The 21,260-nt window shown below is 38.3% G+C and overlaps 1 protein-coding gene across 1 annotated transcript in view; it reads left to right on the top strand.

Annotated features, from left to right (window-relative positions):
• Positions 1 to 21,260, top strand: part of LOC128663307 (dual oxidase 1-like) — a 485,563-nt gene that overhangs the window by 319,606 nt on the left and 144,697 nt on the right. Inside the window, exon 18 of the mRNA XM_053717572.1 lies at positions 4,393 to 4,566. Coding sequence (XP_053573547.1) covers positions 4,393 to 4,566 — 174 coding nt within the window. The remainder of the gene's footprint in view (positions 1 to 4,392; positions 4,567 to 21,260) is intronic.

Raw genomic sequence — 21,260 nt, 5'->3', positions numbered from 1 at the left:
ATGACTGTAAAGTATCACGTATATTACGTAAAGCAAGGATCTTCCAGGGCATCTGAGGCATATAGAAATAATACTGTTGCTGCTGTCAGCAAATCCCAGGCTGTTAAACCTGGTAAAGTTAATTTTTGAGCATGTGCAGTTCACTTGTTAATACACATCATCGTTTCCAGGGTTATTAAAAAGTTACAAATATTACTCAAACCACACTTTTGCCCTATAAAAGAAATACAACAAAAGAATGATTATTGGCTGTTTCATCTAGTGTTGATGTGTTTAATATTAAGGAGAGTGCATTTTTATTTTGTAATAACCCTGTGGTGCGGTTTAAAAAACAACCCACTGATTCCAGCTGACGTGGTCTATGAAGAGTGAACCGGGGTTGTTTTGGGGGACAAATCTATTAAAGATTGGCTTTATAAAAAGTGAGTAGTTGAATACCCTTGAAAGGATTCAGCGAATCTGTAACAAGCTGACTAGATAATATAATATCTCTATGTAAAAATAAACAGAAATATAATTTAACTCAAAATTTCTTCCGCTTAACAGAGTAAGTGATCTGCAAGCAGTTATCCTTCAGCTGCTCTTTCTTTTACAATATATGATGAGTCCACGGATTTCATCCTTACTTATGGGATTTCGCCTCCTGGTCAGCAGGAGGAGGCAAAGAGCACCACAACAGAGCTGTATATATAGCTCCTCCCTTCCCTCCCACTCCATTTTCTCTTTGCCTGTGTTAGACTAGGAAGAGGTAAAGTGAGGTGTTAGTTTATTTTCTTCAATCAAGAGTTTTTTTATTTTTAAATGGTGCCAGTGAGTACTATTTTCTTTCAAGGGTAGCCAGAACCTGATCAGCTTCTTGTTGGAGAAAGATCATCTCCTCCCTCAAGACAAAACATCTAAGCAACGGGTACGACAGAGTAAATTTTGTTCCTTTTGTAATTTCAAAGGAGTCCCCCCTTCCTTTTCCGCTAAACAGGAAGGGAATTATTCTCAAGCCAAGCCTAACTGGAGACCCATCCAGGCTTGGAACAAGGGTAAACAACCCAAGAAGCCCGCTGCTGCTCCCAAGACAGCATGAAGGGGCGGCCCCCGATTCGGGACCGGATCTAGTAGGGGTCAGACTTTCTCTCTTTGTCCAGGCTTGGATAAGAGACATTCAGGATCCCTGGACACTAGAAATCATGTCTCAAGGGTATCAGTTGGAGTTCAAAATTTCCTCCCCAAGGGGAAGGTTTCTTCTTTCACGATTGTCTGTAGACCAGATAAAAAGAGAGGCGTTCTTACGTTGTGTAAAAGACCTCTCCACTATGGGAGTAATTTGTCCCGTTCCAATACAGGAACAGGGGCAGGGGTTTTACTCAAATCTTTTTGTGGTTCCCAAAAAAGAGGGAACGTTCCGACCCATTTTAGATCTCAAGAGTCTAAACAAGTTGCTCAGAGCTCCATCCTTCAAGATGGAGACTATTCGGAGGGTCAATGTATGACTACCGTGGACTTAAAGGATGCATATCTTCATGTTCCTATCCACAGAGATCATCACCAGTTCCTGAGGTTTGCCTTTCAGGACAAACATTTTCAGTTTGTGGCCCTTCCTTTCGGGCTGGCCACGGCACCCAGGATCTTCACAAAGGTTCTAGGGTCTCTGCTGGTGGTTCTCAGGCCATGGGGCATTTCAGTGGCGCCTTATCTGGATGATATTCTGATCCAGGCGTTGTCTTATCAGCTGACAAAGTCTCATACCGACATTGTTCTATCCTTCCTAAGGACTCACGGGTGGAAGGTGAATCTAGAAAAGAGTTCACTAATTCCACAGACAAGGGTTCCTTTCCTGGGAACTCTAATAGACTCTGTATCCATGAAAATCTTTTTGACGGAAGTCAGAAAGTTAAAGATTCTGAAAACATGCCGAACCCTTCAGTCCAATCCTTGGCCATCAGTGGCTCAGTGCATGGAGGTAATTGGATTGATGGTGGAGGCAATGGACATCATTCCGTTTGCTCGTTTTCATTTCAGTCCTCTACAACTGAGCATGCTCAGGCAGTGGAATGGAGATTATGCAAATTTGTCTCCTCAAATAGACCTGGATCAGGAGACAAGAGACTCTCTTCTTTGGTGGTTATCACCAGATCATCTGTCCCAAGGGACGTGCTTCCGCAGACCCTCATGGGTGATAGTGACAACGGACGCCAGTCTACTAGGTTGGGGTGCAGTCTGGAATTCCCTGAAGGCTCAGGGTGTGTGGACTCAGTCGGAGTCTCTACTTCCAATAAATATTCTGGAATTGAGAACAATATTCAATGCGCTTCAGGCTTGGCCTCAGTTGGCTTAGGCCAAATTCATCCGGTTTCAGTCGGACAACTTCATGACTGTGGCTTACATCAATCATCAGGGAGGAACAAGGAGTTCCTTAGCGATGACAGAAGTATCCAAGATAATTTGGTGGGCGGAGGCTCACTCTTGTTATCTGTCAGCAATCTACATCCCAGGAGTGGACAACTGGGAAGCGGATTTTTTGAGCAGACGTTTCATCCGGGGGAATGGGAACTCCATCCGGAGGTCTTAGCCACCCTGATTCTCAGATGGGGCAGACCGTAGCTGGATCTTATGGCATCTTGTCAGAATACCAAGCTCCAGAGATATGGATCCAGGTCCAGGGATCCTCAGGCCGAACTGATAGTTGCCTTGGCAGTGCCTTGGTCGTTCAACCTAGCTTATGTGTTTCCACTGTTTGCTCTCCTTCCCCGGGTGATTGCTCGTATCAAACAGGAGAGGGCTTCGGTGATTCTCATCGCTCCTGCGTGGCCTCGCAGGACTTGGTATACCGATCTAGTGGACATGTTCTCTCTGCCACCGTGGAAGCTTCCATTGAGGCAGGACCTTCTCATTCAGGGACCCTTCTATCATCTGAATCTAGTTTCTCTGCAGCTGACTGCTTGGAGATTGAACGCTTGATTTTATCTAAGCAAGGGTTCTCTGATTCGGTCATTGATACCTCTCTTTCTTTTTGGCTGAAGAGTATCATCCGTTTTGAGACTGCTGGACAGCAGCCTCCTGAAAAAATTACGGCTCATTAAACTAGGGCTGTGGATTCCTCATGGGCATTTAAAAATGATGCTTCTGTTGAACAGATTTGCAAGGCTGCAACTTGGTCGTCTCTTCACACTTTTTCCAAATTTTCCAAATTTGATGCTGTTGCCTCGTCCGAGGCTGTTTTTGGGAGAAAGGTTCTTCAAGCAGTGGTGCCTTCCATTTAGGTTCCTGTCTTGTCCCTCCCTTTCATCCGTGTCCTATAGCTTTGGTATTGTATCCCATAAGTAAGGATGAAATCTGTGGACTCGTCATATCTTGTAAAAGAAAAGGAAATTTATGCTTACCTGACAGATGTATTTCTTTTACGATATGAAGAGTCCACGGCCCACCCAGTCATTTTCTAAGACAGGTCTTTATTTTTGTTAAACTTCAGTCACCTCTGCACCTTGGCTTTTCCTTTCTCTTCCTAACTTCAGTCGAATGACTGAATTGGGAGGGAAGGGAGGAGCTATATATACAGCTCTGCTGTGGTGCTCTTTGCCTCCTCCTGCTGACCAGGAGGCGATATCCCATAAGTAAGGATGAAATCCGTGGACTCGTCATATCATAAAAGAAATAAATTTATCAGGTAAGCATAAATTTCCTTTTTTTACTGTCATAAACATGGTGAAATAAGAGAACCAAACAGTATGATCATCACCAGTAATTATTTCACACTTTGCTTTAAAGTGTTCCCATCTGAAGTCCTCAAAGTACATATTTTTAGTTCCATGTTTTCTTCGGGCCACAAGAACTATCACACACATTCTTAGTTCTGCTATTTTCCAGGGGCCACAAAAACTAGTGCAGAGGGCTGCAAGGTGGCCATCCCTTAATCTACCGTAAGCAATAAGGCATTAACAGCATTTTCTTATTATTTCCTCCATGTTTTTTGCATAATAAACTGTTTGAGGGTTAAAAGGTTTATTTAAAGCAAACATTGTCATGCTGTGGGGTCTGGTACTTAACCCTGGGTGAGGTTCATCTATGGTGCAGTTTGGGAATTTGGAGAGGGCCATTATTGAACATATCCATAGACTCAAGCTCATAGTCTTCAGCACCTTAGAATGACCCTGCTTGTCAAAATGTGTTTGCTGGTGATAAAAGTGAAAATAAAATATACTGTGGTCCCTTATATGTAAAGATCAAATAGTAACATTAAATGTGAGAAATGTAACATAAATAAATATAAAAATATATATAAACTCCAAATACAAAAGTCACAGTTTTTCTCATTTGAGACATTATTATTCATTCAGTTATCTAAATGGAGACTTTTTAACGATATGACAGCAGGTGACATTTACTTTTTTTCTCCCCCAGGTGTTATATTTTAATAACGAAGAAGAAAGCAATGGCTTTATTAGCCAGTTAATAGAGAATGGAATCTCTATCAATAAACAGAAAATGAATGAAAAAGCTTTGCTTAAGGAAGCTGTTACAAAAAAGCAGAGAAGTCAAATTCTTGAGACCTTCTTCAAGCAGTCTTTTTCTCAGGTATGTTTTAAAAACATTGTTTGAATCCATGGCAACTGAATAAAAACAAAACATGTGGGCCAGATTACGAGTGGCACGCTAACAGTTACACGTGAGAAATATCGGATTTATTGCGGCTGTTTGCGTCCATCAGGTGAAGTGCTTGTATTAAAAGTTAAAATCAAACATAATCATTTGACCGTAATTTAAGTTAACGAGCGTTGGATAGTGTGACCTTAGAGCTTTGGTTAACTGTTTTACAAAACAAAAAAGTGTCACAAAACTCATAATTACACTATCTTATAAAAAATATTTACCTGTATATATATATTGCATGAAAAAAGTTATAAGGGCTCACAGATATGTTGTCTCAGGTGTTAGAAAGAAAAAGGCAGACAAAGGGTCTATATTTGTATTTACAGAAATATATACAAATATAAACACATAAGTACATATGTACACATATATATGTTTGTATGGGGTGCCCGTACGTGAGAGGCTCCTGCACACCTCTCATACATTAAGCAATCCAAAGAGGAGACGTCAGCACCACCAATTCATCAAGGTAATATCTTTATTTACAGTGACATGAAGACAAAGCAGCAACGTTTCGAGTCTACCTGACTCTTAATCACCTGGATAACACTTAAAGGGCCATAATACCCAAATGTTTAAACACTTGAAAGTGATGCAGCATAGCTGTAAAAAGCTGTCTAGAAAATATCACCTGAACATCTCTATGTAAAAAAGAAAGATATTTTACCTCAAAAGTTCCTCAGTAGCCACCTCCCATTGTAAAGGATTTCTAAGCAGCATTTTAGTGTGTTTGTCCTGGGACATCTGAAGGGACTAGCATCGTGCACTCTCATATTATTTCACCAATCAGGTAAAGGAAGCTTACTATGAAATCTCATGAGAGTTAAGTCAAATCTCATGAGATCACAGTAAGAGTTCATGACCTCAGCACTGCTGATGCTGATTGGCTGCTGTTCATTTCTTCATTTTTTTAAAAATTTTTACCTGCAGCTGGGAGCAGCTGAGTATAACTTTTTACACAGAACTTACTCTGCTGAGCTGAGGAGATTGTGAGGTAAAATATCTTCCTTTTTTACATAGAGATGCTCAGGTGATATTTTCCTGTCAGCTTTTTACAGTTATACTGCATCAGTTTCAAGTGATTTAGCATATGAGTATTATGTCCCTTTAATTAATTCACCTGTTCATTTTTGAGTAACATATACATTTCATATTCTTTCATTGCCACCTAGTGGTTGTATATATTTATTACTCATTTTAAACAAACTTTTTTCCTTTTCACTTTTTTGAATTTTTAATATTACTTTTTTTTAGGTATTAATGAAGTGATAGTTTGGATTATGTACACAATATATAAATTATACAAAATACTAAATGATTAATGATTAAAAACACAAAGTATCTAAAAAATTACTTATAAAAACAAATGTAGGTCATCATCCCTGTTTAATCCTACTGGATGGAGGGTTTTTAGATTTTGTATCCACCAGACTTCTCTTCTTTTTAATAGTAATTCCCTATCACCACCCCTTCTCAATTTTGGAATGTGATCAATTACTTGAAACATAAGTTGGCATACTGTGTGACCTGCCTCAATAAAATGGGCCGATACTGGGAGGGATACCTTTAATCACAGAATTGCACTGTGCACAATGTAGGCAGGGATATGATCCTTTGTTGGAAGTGGTTAGATAATTCACCTTCTCTTCCTTTCTAGTGCCCATTTCGGCCTTAACCAATATTTCTCTGATATTTTCTACCCTCTTATAGGCATGTACAGGAAAATCCTGAATTTCCCTGATAGGATTGTATTTACTTAACAGATACCAATGTTTTTTAATAATATTTGAAATTTTTTCACTATACATACTATGTTCTGTTATGAATACAATCTGATTCCCTTCTTTCTTATTGTGTTTTGTCCGCGAACCCTGGTCCCCCATTTCAGTAAGCACTTCTTCTGTCTTTCTGTCCTTCTACCTATATGAATGAATTTAATTTGGAAAAAGATTTATATAGTTTCTTTAGAACCTTGAGACTCAAGGCACACGTTAGCTCTCAGAGTACTAATGTTAATTCAACTTGAAATGATAATGAGAATGTAATGTTCAATTTAAAATCTTTAGGTCTGAGAAATAAATCATGTTTTGTTCCAAATACATCAAATTCAGGGGTAGAAATGTACATAAAATTTGTGCAAAATGATATAAAGATGTTACTAACTAAGAGAGATATGAAATTACAAAGAAATACACCAGCTGCTGAACAACAGGCTATACAAAATCTCTCTGAAAATAAAATGATCATAATTAAAAATGCGGTCAAAGGCGGCGCTGTTGTCATCCTTGACAGGGAATATTATGTACAAGAAATTCTTGCCCAGATATCAGATGGGGGTATTTACCACATCTTAGATGGTGACCCACTGCCCGATATACAAAAGGAAATTGTGAGTGTAATTGATAAAGCTGTAGAGAATCATGTGATCACCAAGGACCTTGCTGTCTTTTTAATTAAGAAAAATCCTATTACCCCCATTTTCTACACGTTGCCTAAGGTTCACAAGAACCTTAGAGAACCGCCAGGTCAGACCATTGTGGCTAGTACAGAGTCAGTATTTTCTAATATAGCCATCTTAGATAAAATTTTAAATCTTTTGGCTGCAGTTCAAAAGTCTTATTTAAAAGATACTGGCAATTTTCTTGAACAATTAAGTAGTATACAAAGTGAAGAATCAGATATTCTCTTTACACTTGACGTTGTTAGTCTATATACAACAATTCCTCGTGAGGCTGGTATAGCGTCAGTATTGGAAGTGATAAAACAGTAAACTGATTTTTCTATCCCCAAATGTCAATTCATTGAGGATTTGTTGAATATAGTACTATACTTGAATTATTTCCTTTTTCAGGATACTTTTTACATTAAAAAAAAAAAGTACGGCCATGGGCTCTAATGTGGCCCCTTCATACGCCAACATTTTTGTCAGTCAATTCGAGAAGAGATATGTACATACTAATGTTATTTTTCAAACAAGCTGTAAACTCTGGCTTCGTTGTATTGACGACGTGTTTGGTGTATGGAGCTGCCCATTGGCCACATTGCTGGCATTTGTGGATGAATTAAACAGGAGCACTGACAGTCTAAAATTCACTTTGAATTTTTCAGAAAATCATGTAAGCTATTTAGACACAGTAGTGTATAAGAAGGATAATGCCCTAATTACCGATTTGTTTAATAAGCCCACTGATCGTAATACCCTCTTGCATTATGATAGCTATCATCCTGCACGAGTTTTTAATTCTATACCTAGAAGTCAATTTGTTAGAACATTGAGGAATGTGAAAGATAAAAATCTACAGTCAGTAAGATTAGAACAAATGGCCAAGAAATTTGAAAGAAGGGGTTATCCTAACTCATTAATATCAAATTGTAAACAAGAAGTGCTCACTGAAATGGGGGACCAGGGTTCACGGACAAAACACAATAAGAAAGAAGGGAATCAGATTGTATTCATAACAGAACATAGTATAAATAGTGAACACATTTCCAATATTATTAAAAAACATTGGTATCTGTTAAATAAATACAATCCTAACATCAGGGAATTTCAGGATTTTCCTATACATGCCTATAAGAGGGTAAAAAATATCAGAGACATATTGGTTAAGGCCGATATGGGCACTAGAAAGGAAGAGAAGGTGAATTATCTAACCACTTCCAACAAAGGATCATATCCCTGCCTACATTGTGCACAGTGCAATTCTATGATTAAAGGTAAACATGTGGCACAAGTAAATGATAGAAAAAAATGATACATAAATGGTCTCTACACATGTGACACAGAATATGTAGTATACCTACTAAAATGCCCATGTGGACGGGGCTATGTCGGTGAAACGATAAATCGTATTAAAGATAGAATCAGTGCCCACAAATCATCTATTAGATGTGAAGACAAATCCCTCCCAGTATCAGCCCATTTTTTTGAGGTAGGTCACACAGTGAGCCAACTTAGGTTTCAAGTAATTGATCACATTCCAAAATTGAGAAGGGGGGGTGATAGGGAATTACTATTAAAAAGAAGAGAAGTCTGGTGGATATAAAAGTTAAAAACCCTCCATCCAGTAGGATTAAACAGGGATTATGACCTACATTTGTTTTTATAAGTAATATTTTAGATACTTTGCGTATGCATTTAAGGTTTTTAATCATTTAGTATTTTGTAGAATTTATATATTGTGTACCTAATCCAAACTATTACTTCATTAATGCCTAAAAAAAGTAATATTAAAAATTCAAAAAAGTGAAAAGGAAAAAAGTTTGTTTAAAATGAGTAATAAATATATACAACCACTAGGTGGCGATGAAAGAATATGAAATGTATATGTTACTCAAAAATTAACAGGTAAATTAATTAAGTGTTACCCAGGTGCTATATAAGTGATTGAATGATAGTGTCAGATAGACTCGAAACGTCGCGGCTTTGTCTTCATGTCACTGTAAATAAAGATATTACCTTGATGAATTGGTGGTGCTGACATCTTTTCTTTGGATTGCTTGAGAAAAAGCGATTGGGTTTGCGCGCAAGTAGGGTGTTAATTTTTTTCCAATGTTTGTGCTCCATTGAATTCTATGGGGGATTCGTTAACACGTGCAATATTCTAACTTTGGCTTTTTGCGTGCATCAGGTTAACACGCAAGCAGAAAAGTTTTTACTTCCAACTTATAACACAAGTGCTACCTGATGCGCGCAAAAAGCTTGCTTCTAGCAGACAACGTGGGAGCGTTCAATACTGCTCCACTTGTAATCTGGCACTTTATAGATATGTAGTCGTGTAATTTGTTTCTTGCATCAACAAAGCCTGTAACTCTGGAGTTAAGTCTAAGTACTAATAAACAGGAGTTTGTTTTTTTGTGTAGGACCCCTCCTGGAACATCTACCTTGTTACAAATGTTTGTATCATCAGCAAACAAGCAAACCTTCCCCTTAAGCCCACTTCCAATACCACTTATGAACATGTTAACTAAATACAAACTTAACTGTAAAATAAAACTTAAGCAAGCTACAGTAAAACTAATAGTTATATTCTAGCTAGCTTAGGTTTTATTTTCATTTCACAGGTAAGTTTGTATTTATTTTAACTTGGTAGACTAGTTAGTAAACAATTATTAACTATTTACTAACTACCTAGTTAAAATAAATACAAATTTACCTGTAAAATAAAACCTAAGCTGCCTTACACTAAAAACTAACATTATAAAAAATAAAAAAACTACCATTACAAAAAAATAAAAAACACTAAAATTACAAAAAATAAAAAAACTGCCATAACAAAAAAATAACAAAACAAAATTATCCAAAACAATAACAATTATTCCTATTCTAATAACCTTTAAAAAAAAAAAACACCTCAAAATAAAAAAGTCTAAACTATAATAAACTACCAAGGGCCCTTAAAAGGACCTTTTGTGAGCCCTTAAAATTGCCTTTTGTAGGGCATTGCCCTAAAGTTAACAGCTCTTTTGCTACAAAACAAAACAAATACCCCCTAACAGTATACAATCCCCCACCCCCCAAAATAAAAATAAAGTAAAACCTAATCTACCATTCAGCTCTTTTCCCTGCCCTTAAAAGGGCATTCAGCTCTTATATGAAATGCCCAACCCCTAATCTAAAAATAAAAACCCAACCCAAAATTAAATAAAAACATTACACAAAATAAAAAACGAATTATCAAAAATAATAAAAAATATTCCTATTCTAATACCACTGCAAAATAAAAAAGCTAATCTAGAATAAACTACCAATAGCCCTTAAAAGGGCCTTTTGTAGGGCATTGCCCTAAGTTAAACAGCTCTTTTACTTAAAAAAAAATAACAAAGACCCACTAACATAACAAACTCCCACCCCACCAAACCCACAAAATAAAAAAACCTAGCTAAAAAAATCTAAGCTACCCATTGCCCTGAAAATGGCATTTGTATGGGCAATGCCCTTAAAAGGGCATTTTGCTCTTTTGCATTGCCCTGAAAAGGGCATTGAGCTCTTTTACGAAAAGCTCAAACCCTAAACTAAAAAAAACCCCACCTAAAAAAACCTTAAAACATCCTAATACTAACCCCCGAAGATCCACTTACATTTGCTGAAGTCCCGCTTGAAGGATCTTCATCCCAGCGGCTCCATCTTCATCAAGGCGGCAGGCGGCTCCATCTTCATCCAGACGGCATCTTCTATCTTCATCCTGCAGCGTCTTCTATCTTCATCCCGGTGACGCGGAGTGGGTTAATCCTGAAGACATCTGGCGCGGAGCATCCTCTTCATACGGTTGCCGCCGTATACTGAATCTTCAATGCAAGGTGCGCAGTTCAAAATGGCGTCCATTGTTCAAATCAGCCAATAGAATGTCAGTAGCTCTCATCCTATTGGCTGGTTTGAACAGCCAATAGGATTTCAGTAGCTCTCATCCTATTCGCTGATTTGAATTTCCAAAATCAAATCAGCCAATAGGAATGCAACGAACGCCATTTTGAATCACGTACCTTGCATTCAAGATTCAGTATACGGCGGCGACCGTATGAAACGGATGTCTTCAGGATGAACTCGCTCCGCGCCGCCGGGATGAAGATAGAAGATGCCGTTGGGATGTAAATAGAAGATGCCGCCTGGATGAAGATGGAACTGCCTGGATGAAGATGGAGCCAAAGGTATGAAGATTCTTCAAGCAGGACTTCAGCAACTGTAAGTGGATCTTCGGGGGTTAGTGTAAGGATTTTTTAAACTTTTTTGGGTTGTTTTTTTTTTAGTTTAGAGTTTGGGCTTTTCGTAAAAGAGCTAAATGCCCTTTTCAGGGCAATGCAAAAAAGCTAAATGCCCTTTTAAGGGTAATGGGTAGCTTAGGTTTTTGTTAAAGTCAGGTTTTTTTTATTTTGGGGGGTTGGTTGGGTGGTGGGTTTTACTGTTGGGGGGGGTCTTTGTATTGTTTTTACAGGTAAAAGAGCTGTTTAACTTAGGGCAATGCCCTACAAAAGGCCCTTTTAAGGGCTATTGGTAGTTTATTGTAGGCTAGGTTTTTTTATTTTGGGTGGGCTTTTTTATTTTTATAGGGCTATGAGATTAGGTGTAATTCTTTTTTATTTTTGATAATTTCGTTTACTATTTTTCGTAATTTAGTGTTTTTTTGTAATTAGATAGTTTGTCATTTTTAGAGTAGTGTTAGGATTTTTTTAATTTGTATTTTAGTTTTATTTAATTTGTAGTTAGTTTAATTTTAGTTTAATAGTTATATTAGTTTAAACTTTGTTTTTTTAATTTGACAGGTAATTTTTAATTTGACAGGTAATTTTTAATTTAATTTAAGATAGGGAAATTGTAATTTTAATATAAAGTTAGGAGAGCGTTAGGTTTAGGGGTTACTAGTTTAAATTAATTTATTGTGATGTGGGGGCTTTCGGTTTAGGGGTTAATAGGTTTATTTAGTATATTTTGTTGTGAGGGCCTTGCAGTTTAAGGGTTAATAGGTTTATTATAGTGGCGGCGGAATTAGGGGTTAATAACTTTAGTATAGTGGGGGCGATGTGGGCGGACAGCAGATTAGTGGTTAATAATATTTAAATAGTGTTTGTGATGTGGGAGGGCAGCGGTTTAGGGGTTAATAGTTAGTTTTTTGGTGTTAGTGTACTTTGTAACACTTTAGTTATGAGTTTTATGTAACAGTTTTGTTGCGTAAAACTCATGCTTTCAGATGGCGGTACTGATCTTGTCGTTATATGGTGTAACGCTAGCTTTTTAGCCAGAACGCAAAACTTGTAATGGCTGCGCTATGGAAGTCCCATGAAAAAAACGTCATTTTTACGAGTGTGGGACTGACGTTGCGTACTAGGCTAAAAGGCTTGCGGTACAGCTATACCGACAAGACTTGTAATGGCTGTGATGCTGTTTTAATGCTAAAATGACCATTTTGTCAGTGTTAAAACACGAACACAAAACTTGTAATTTAGGTGACAATGTTTAGTTGCATCTAGAATAGCATTTTTAAAATATTCCCACTGTTCTTGTACTCCTGTAATCTGTGCCATCCCTTTTAGAAATTCATCTAGGTATCTGCCCATGTAAGAAAAATCAGTTTTTCTAAAGTCTAACGGCTAGATTACGAGTTTTGCGTTATGAGGGGTGCGGTACTAACTTGCACGTTATTGTCACCGCTCACTTTAATAGAGCGCTGGCATTACAGGTTTTTCTAAACCCGGCGTTAAAAGGCAAGAAGTGAGCGTAGAGCAAAATTGTGCTCCATATCACACTCCAATACCAGCGCTGCTTAAGTCAGCAGGGAGCTGGTTGTACGTGCTCGTGCACAATTTCCTCATAGACATCAATGGGGAGAGCTGGCTGAGAAAAAGTCTAACACCTACAAAAAAGCAGCGTAAAGCTTAGTAACGCAGCCCCATTGATTCCTATGGGGAAACACATTTTATGTTTACACCTAACACCCTAACATGAACCCCGAGTCTAAACACCCCTAATCTGCCGCCCCTGACATCGCCGACACCTACATTATACTTATTAACCCCTAATCTGCTTCTCCGACATTGCCGCCACCTACATTATACTTATGAACCCCTAATCTGCTGCCCCCAACATCGCCTACACCTACATTATATTTATTAACCCCTAATCTGCTGCCCACAACATCGCTGACACCTACATAATGTTATTAACCCCTAATCTGCTGCCCCCAACGTCGCCGCCACTATAATAAACATATTAACCCCTTAATGACAACTGACGTACCAGGTACGTCATGCATTAACAAGCAGTTAATGACAATGGACGTACCTGGTACGTCAGTTGTCAAACAGAGTGCTGGAAGCGATCACAAATGCTTCCAGCAGCTCTGAGGGTATTGCAGTGATGCCTCGATATGGAGGCATCCTGCAATACCACTTTACAAGCCTCCGATGCAGAGAGAGCCACTCTGTGGCCCTCTCTGCACCGGTAGCGATAGTGCCAGTGTCCGCCGGGTGCACGATGCGCGAGTGTGCACGATGCGCGTGCATGTGCGCGTGCACGTGCACCCATTAGCCACACTGACACCAATGAATGAGGGCAGAAAGGGGAAAAAAAAGGGATTTTTTTAAAAAAAAAAATATAAAAGGATCTGGGAGGGGGTGGGGGTATTGTGGGGGCTGCTACACTACAGAAATAGTTTTTTAAGTAAAAAATAAAATAAAAATACTTTTTGGGGGGTTTTTGGGGCCAAACTGGGTACTGGCAGACAGCTGCCAGTACCCAAGATGGCGGTAATTAGGTAGGGGAGAGGGTTAGAGAGCTGGAGGGGGGATCAGGGAGGTTGGGGCTAAGGCAGGGGTCCATCACAGCTAAAATACTTTATTATTTTTATTTAAAAAAAAACAAAACCTCTTTTATTTAGTACTGGCAGACTTTCTGCCAGTACTTAAGATGGCGGGAACAATTGTGGGGTGGGGGAGGGAAGAGAGTTGTTTGGGAGGGATCTGGGGGTGGGATGTGTCAGGTGGGAGGCTGATCTCTAAAATTAACCCTGCAAGCTCCCTACAAGCTACCTAATTTAACCCCTTCACTGCTGGGCATAATTAACGTGTGGTGCGCAGCAGCACTTAGCGGCCTTCTAATTACCAAAAAGCAACGCCAAAGCCATATAAGTCTGCTATTTCTGAACAAAGGGGATCCCAGAGAAGCTTTTACAACAATTTCTGCCATAATTGCACAAGCTGTTTGTAAATAATTTCAGTGAGAAACCTAAAATTGTGAAAAATGTTGTTTTTTTTTTATTTGCTTGCATTTGGCGGTGAAATGGTGGCATAAAATATACCAAAATGGGCCTAGATCAATACTTGGGGTTGTCTACTACACTACACTAAAGCTAAAATTAACCCTACAAGCTCCCTAATTAACCCCTTCACTCCTGGGCATAAAACACGTGTGGTGCTCAGCGGCATTTAGCGGCCTTCTAATTACCAAAAAGCAACCCCAAAGCCATATAAGTCTGCTATTTCTGAAAAAAGGGGATCCCAGAGAAGCATTTACAACCATTTGTGCCATAATTGCAGAAGCTGTTTGTAAATAATTTCAGTGGGAAACCTAAAGTTTGTGACAAATTTTGTGAAAAAGTGAACTTTTTTTTTTTTTTGATCGCATTTGGCGGTGAAATGGTGGCATGAAATATACCAAAATGGGCCTAGATCAATACTTTGGGTTGTCTTCTAAAAAAAAAATATATACATGTCAAGGGATATTCAGGTATTCCTGACAGATATCAGGGTTCCAATGTAACTAGCGCTAATTTTGAAAAAAAGTGGTTTGGAAATAGCGAAATGCTACTTGTATTTATTGCCCCATAACTTGCAAAAAAAGCAAAGAACGTGTAAACATTGGGTATTTCTAAACTCAGGACAAAATTTAGAAACTATTTAGCATGGGTGTTTTTTGGTGATTGTAGATGTGTAACAGATTTTGGGGGTCAAAGTTAGAAAAAGTGTGTTTTTTTCCATTTTTTCCTCATATTTTATTATTTTTTTTTTAGTAAATTATAAGACATGATGAAAATAATGGTATCTTTAGAAAGTCCATTTAATGGTGAGAAAAACGGTATATAATATGTGTGAGTACAGTAAATGAGTAAGAGGGAAATTACAGCTAAACACAAACACTGCAGAAATGTAAAAATAGCCATTGTCATTAAGGGTAAGAAAATTGAAAAATGGTCCGGTCATTAAGGGGTTAACCCCTAAACCGCCTCGCAAACACTAGTTAAATATTATTAACCCCTAATCTGCCGCCCCTAACATCGCCGCCACTATACTAAATTAATTAACCCCTAACCCTAACACCCCCTAACTTAAATATAATTAAAATAAATATAAATAAAACCTACTATTATTACCTAAATTATTCCTATTTAAAACTAAATACTTACCTGTAAAATAAACCCTAAGCTAGCTACAATATAACTAATAGTTACATTGTAGCTATCTTAGGGTTTATTTTTATTTTACAGGCAAGTCTGTATTTATTTTAACTAGGTAGAATAGTTACTAAAAAGTTATTAACTATTTACTAACTACCTAGCTAAAATAAATACAAATTTACCTGTAAAATAAAACCTAACCTAAGTTACACTAACACCTAACACTACACTACAATTAAATAAATTACCTAAATTAAATACAATTAACTAAATTAAATACAATTAGTTAAATTACAAAAAACAAATACTAAATTACAGAAAATAAAAAACAAATTACAAGATATTTAAACTAATTACACCTAATCTAATAGCCCTATCAAAATAAAAAAGCCCACCCAAAATAAAAAAAATCTAGCCTAAACTAAACTACCAATAGCCAATAGGATTGAGCTCGCATTTTATTGGCTGATTGGAACAGCCAATTGAATGCGAGCTCAATCCTATTGGCTGATTGGATCAGCCAATAGGATTGAAGTTCAATACTATTGGCTGATTGCATCAGCCAATAGGATTTTTTTCAACCTTAATTCCGATTGGCTGATAGAATTCTATCAGCCAATCGGAATCTAAGAAACGCCATCTTGGATGACGTCACTTAAAGGTACCTTCATTCGTCGGGTAGTCGTCGTTGGAAGAGGATGCTCCGCGCCGTATGTCTTGAAGATGGACACGCTCCTCGCCGGATAGATGAAGATAGAAGATGCCGTCTGGATGAAGACTTCTGCCCGTCTGGAGGACCACTTCTCCCGGCTTGGATGAAGACTTCTCCCGGCTTCATTGAGGACTAATTGCCGCTTCAATGAGGACTTCTCCCGGCTTCATTGAGGATGGATGTCGGATCTTCAAAAATGTAAGTGGATCTTCAGGGGGTTAGTGTAAGGGTTTCTTGGGTAGGTTTTATTTTTAGGTTAGGGCTTTGGGCCGCAATAGAGCTAAATGCCCTTTTAAGGGCAATGCCCATACAAATGCCCTTTTCAGGGCAATGGGGAGCTTAGATCTTTTTAGTTAGGGTTTTATTTGGGGGGTTGGTTGTGTGGGTGGTTGGTTTTTCTGTTGGGGGGGTTGTTTGTATTTTTTTTTTTTCAGGTAAAAGAGCTGATTTCTTTGGGGCAATGCCCCGCAAAAGGCCCTTTTAAGGGCTATTGGTAGATTAGTTTAGGCTAGGGTTTTTTATTTTGGGGGGCTTTTTTATTTTGATAGGACTATTAGATTAGGTGTAATTAGTTTAAAGATCTTGAAATTTGTTTTTTATTTTCTGTAATTTAGTGTTTGTTTGTTTTGTAATTTAGCTAATTGTATTTAATTTAGTTAATTTATTTAATTATAGTGTAATGTTAGGTGTTAGTGTAACTTAGGTTAGGTTTTATTTTACAGGTAAATTTGTATTTATTTTAGCTAGGTATTTAATAAATACTATTGCTTTCATGTAATTGGCAAGAGTCCATGAGCTAGTGACATATGGGATATACAATCCTACCAGGAGGGGCAAAGTTTCCCAAACCTCAAAATGCCTATAAATACACCCCTCACCACACCCACAATTCAATTTTACAAACTTTGCCTCCTATGGAGGTGGTGAAGTAAGTTTGTGCTAAGATTTCTACGTTGATATGCGCTTCTCAGCATTGTTGAAGCCCGATTCCTCTCAGAGTACAGCGAATGTCAGAGGGACGTGAAGGGAGTATCACTTATTTGAATACAATGATTTCCCTAACGGGGGTCTATTTCATAGGTTCTCTGTTATCGGTCGTAGAGATTCATCTCCTACCTCCCTTTTCAGATCGACGATATACTCTCAATTTACCATTACCTCTACTGATAACTGTTTTAGTACTGGTTTGGCTATCTGCTATATGTGGATGGGTGTCTTTTGGTAAGTATGTTTTTTATTACTTAAGACACCTCAGCTATGGTTTGGCACTTTATGCATTTATATAAAGTTCTAAATATATGTATTGTACTTATGTTTGCCATGAGTCAGCTTCATGTATTTCCTTCAGCAGACTGTCAGTTTCATATTTGGGGAATTTAAACATTTTAAGAAATTTATTTCTTACCTGGGGTTTAGTCTTTTTTTCAATTGACTACTTCTTGCTATTGCGGGTATTAGGCCCGCGGGTGCGTCAAATGCTAAACTTTATTGCGTCATTCTTGGCGCGAAAATATTTTTGGCGTGAAAAAATACGTTTATGACGCAACTTCGTAATTTCCGGCGTCATATGTGAGGCCGAGACCCTTCACACAGCGGCATCATTAGTGACGCGAGTGTGTCATTTCCGGTTATTTTTGGCGCCAAAAAAGTTTACGTTACGTTGTGCGTCATACTTGGCGCCAAATGTTTTTCATTATTTCAATACCCCATTGATGTTTGCCTCTTGCTTTTTTCTCTATCAGAGGCCTATGCTTTTGCATTTTTTCCCATTCCTGAAACTGTCATATAAGGAAATAGATCATTTTGCTTTATATGTTGTTTTTTCTCTTACATTGAGCAAGATGTCCCAATCCGATCCTGTCTCAGAAGTTTCTGCTGGAACATTGCTGCCTGACATCGGGTCTACCAAAGCTAAGTGCATTTGTTGTAAAAGTGTAGAAATTATTCCACCAAAAGTCATTTGTAATAGTTGTCATGATAAACTTTTACATGCAGATAGTGTTTCCATCAGTAATAGTACATTGCCAGTTGCAGTTCCTTCAACGTCTAATGTACATGATATACCTGTAAATTTTAAAGAATTTGTTTCTGATTCTATTCTGAAGGCTTTGTCTGCATTTCCACCTTCTAATAAACGTAAAAAGTCTTTTAAAACTTCTCATTTAGCTGATGAAATTTCAAATGACCAGCAACATAATAATTTATCCTCTTCTGATGAGGATCTATCTGATTCAGAAGATCCTTCCTCAGACATTGACACTGACAAATCTACTTATTTATTTAAAATAGAGTATATGTGTTCTTTATTAAAAGAAGTGTTAATTACGTTGGATATTGAGGTAACCAGTCCTATTGACGTTCAGTCTAATAAACGTTTAAATGCTGTTTTTAAACCTCCTGTGGTTTCCCCAGGGTTTTTTTCCTTTTCCTGAAGCTATTTCTGATATGATTTCTAGGGAATGGAATAAGCCAGGTACTTCTTTTATTCCTTCTTCAAGGTTTAAAAAATTGTATCCTTTACCAGCAAAATCTATAGAGTTTTGGGAAAAAATCCCCAATGTTGATGGGGCTATTTCTACTCTTGCTAAATGTACCACTATTCCTATGGAAGATAGTACTTCCTTTAAGGATCCTTTAGATAGGAAGCTTGAATCTTATCTAAGGAAGGCCTATGTATATTCAGGTAATCTTCTCAGACCTGCTATTTCTTTGGCTAATGTTGCGGCTGCCTCAACTTTTTGGTTGGAGAATTTAGCGCAATGAGAATTGGATCCTGACATATCTAGCATTACTCGGTTACTGCAACATGCTAATCATTTTATTTGTGATGCCATTTTTGATATTATCAAAATTGATGTTAGATCCATGTCTTTAGCTGTATTAGCTAGAAGAGCTTTAAGGCTTAAATCTTGGAATGCTGATATGACATCTAAATCTAGATTACTATCTCTTTCTTTCCAAGGTAATAATTTATTTGGTTCTCAGTTGGATTCTATTATTTCAACTATCACTGGAGGAAAAGGAGTTTTTTTGCCTCAGGATAAAAAACCTAAGGGTTCTAACCGTTTTCGTTCCTTTCGTCAGAATAAGGAACAAAAACTCAATCCTCCTCCCAAGGAATCTGCTTCCAATTGAAAGCCTTCCTCAAATTGGAATAAATCCAAGCCATTTAGGAAACCAAAGTCTGCCCCTAAGTCCCCATGAAGGTGCGGCCCTCATTCCAGCTCAGCTGGTAGGGGGCAGATTAAGGTTTTTCAAGGATTTTTGGATAAAATCTGTCCAAAATCATTGGATTCAGAGCATTGTCTCTCAAGGGTATCGAATAGGATTCAAAGTAAGACCTCCTGTGAGAAGATTTTTTCTCTCACGCATCCCTGTAAATCCAGTAAAAGCTCAGGCTTTTCTGAAGTGTGTTTCAGACCTGGAGTCTTCAAGGGTAATCATGCCAGTTCCTCCTCAGGAACAAGGTTTGGGGTTTTATTCAAACTTATTCATTGTACCAAAGAAAGAAAATTTATTCAGACCAGTTCTGGATCTTAAAATGTTGAATCGTTATGTAAGAGTACCAACTTTCAAGATGGTGACTATAAGGACTATTCTGCCTTTTGTTCAGCGAGGACATTATATGTCCACAATAGACTTGCAGGATGCATACCTTCATATTCCGATTCTTCCAGAACACTATCAGTTTCTGAGATTCTCTTTTCTAGACAAGCATTACCAATTTGTTGCTCTTCCATTTGGCCTAGCAACAGCTCCAAGGATCTTTTCAACGGTTCTGGGTGCCCTATTATCTGTAATCAGAGAACAGGGTATTGCAGTGTTTCCTTATTTGGACGATATCTTGGTACTAGCTCAGTCTTTACATACTGCAGAATCTCACACAAATCAACTAGTGTTGTTTCTTCAGAAACATGGTTGGAGGATCAATTTACCAAAAAGTCACCTTTTTAGGCTTCCAGATAGATTCCGTGTCCATGACTCTGTCTCTAACAGACAAGAGACGTTTAAAATTGGTCGCAGCATGCCGGCACCTTCAGTCTCAGTCATTCCCTTCAGTGGCGCGATCCCCTTTGCTCGTTTTCACATGAGACCTCTACAGCTTTGCATGCTGAATCAATGGTGCTGGGATTATACAAAGATATCACAATTAATATCCTTGAATCCCAATGTACGACACTCTCTGACATGGTGGATAGATCACCATCGTTTGGTTCACGGGGCTTCTTTTGTTCGGCCAACCTGGACTGTAATCTCAACAGATGCAAGTCTTTCAAGTTGCGGAGCTGTTTGGGGATCTCTAACAGCACAAGGGGTTTGGAAATCTCAAGAGGCGAGATTACCAATAAATATTTTAGAACTCTGTGCAATTCTCAGGGCTCTTCAGTTTTGGCCTCTGCTAAAGAGAGAACCATTCATTTGTTTTCAGACAGACAATATCACAACAGTGGCTTATGTCATTCATCAGGGTGGGACTCACAGTCCCCAAGCTATGAAAGAAGTATCTCGGATACTTTCTTGAGCGGAATCCAGCTCCTGTCTAATCTCTGCGGTGCATATCCCAGGTGTAGACAATTGGGAGGCGGATTATCTCAGCCACCAGACTTTACATCCAGGGGAGTGGTCTCTCCATCCAGATGTGTTTTCTCAGATTGTTCAGATGTGGGGTCTTCCAGAGATAGATCTCATGGCCTCTCATCTAAACAAGAAACTTCCCAGATACCTGTCCAGGTCCAGGGATGTTCAGGCGGAAGCAGTGGATGCACTGACACTTCCTTGGTGTTATCATCCTGCTTACATCTTCCCGCCTCTAGTTCTCCTTCCAAGAGTGATCTCCAAAATCATCATGGAACAGTCTTTTGTGTTGCTGGTGGCTCCAGCATGGCCCCACAGGTTTTGATATGCGGATCTGGTTCGAATGTCCAGTTGCCCGCCTTGGCCACTTCCGTTACGGCCGGACCTACTATCTCAAGGTCCGTTTTTCCATCAGAATCTCAAATCATTAAATTTGAAGGTATGGA

This window comes from Bombina bombina, chromosome 6 (genome assembly GCF_027579735.1).
Source record: "Bombina bombina isolate aBomBom1 chromosome 6, aBomBom1.pri, whole genome shotgun sequence".
Lineage (NCBI taxonomy): Eukaryota > Metazoa > Chordata > Amphibia > Anura > Bombinatoridae > Bombina > Bombina bombina.
The sequence above is the reverse complement of the archived record's forward strand: the minus strand, read 5'-3'. Positions and strand labels throughout refer to the sequence as shown.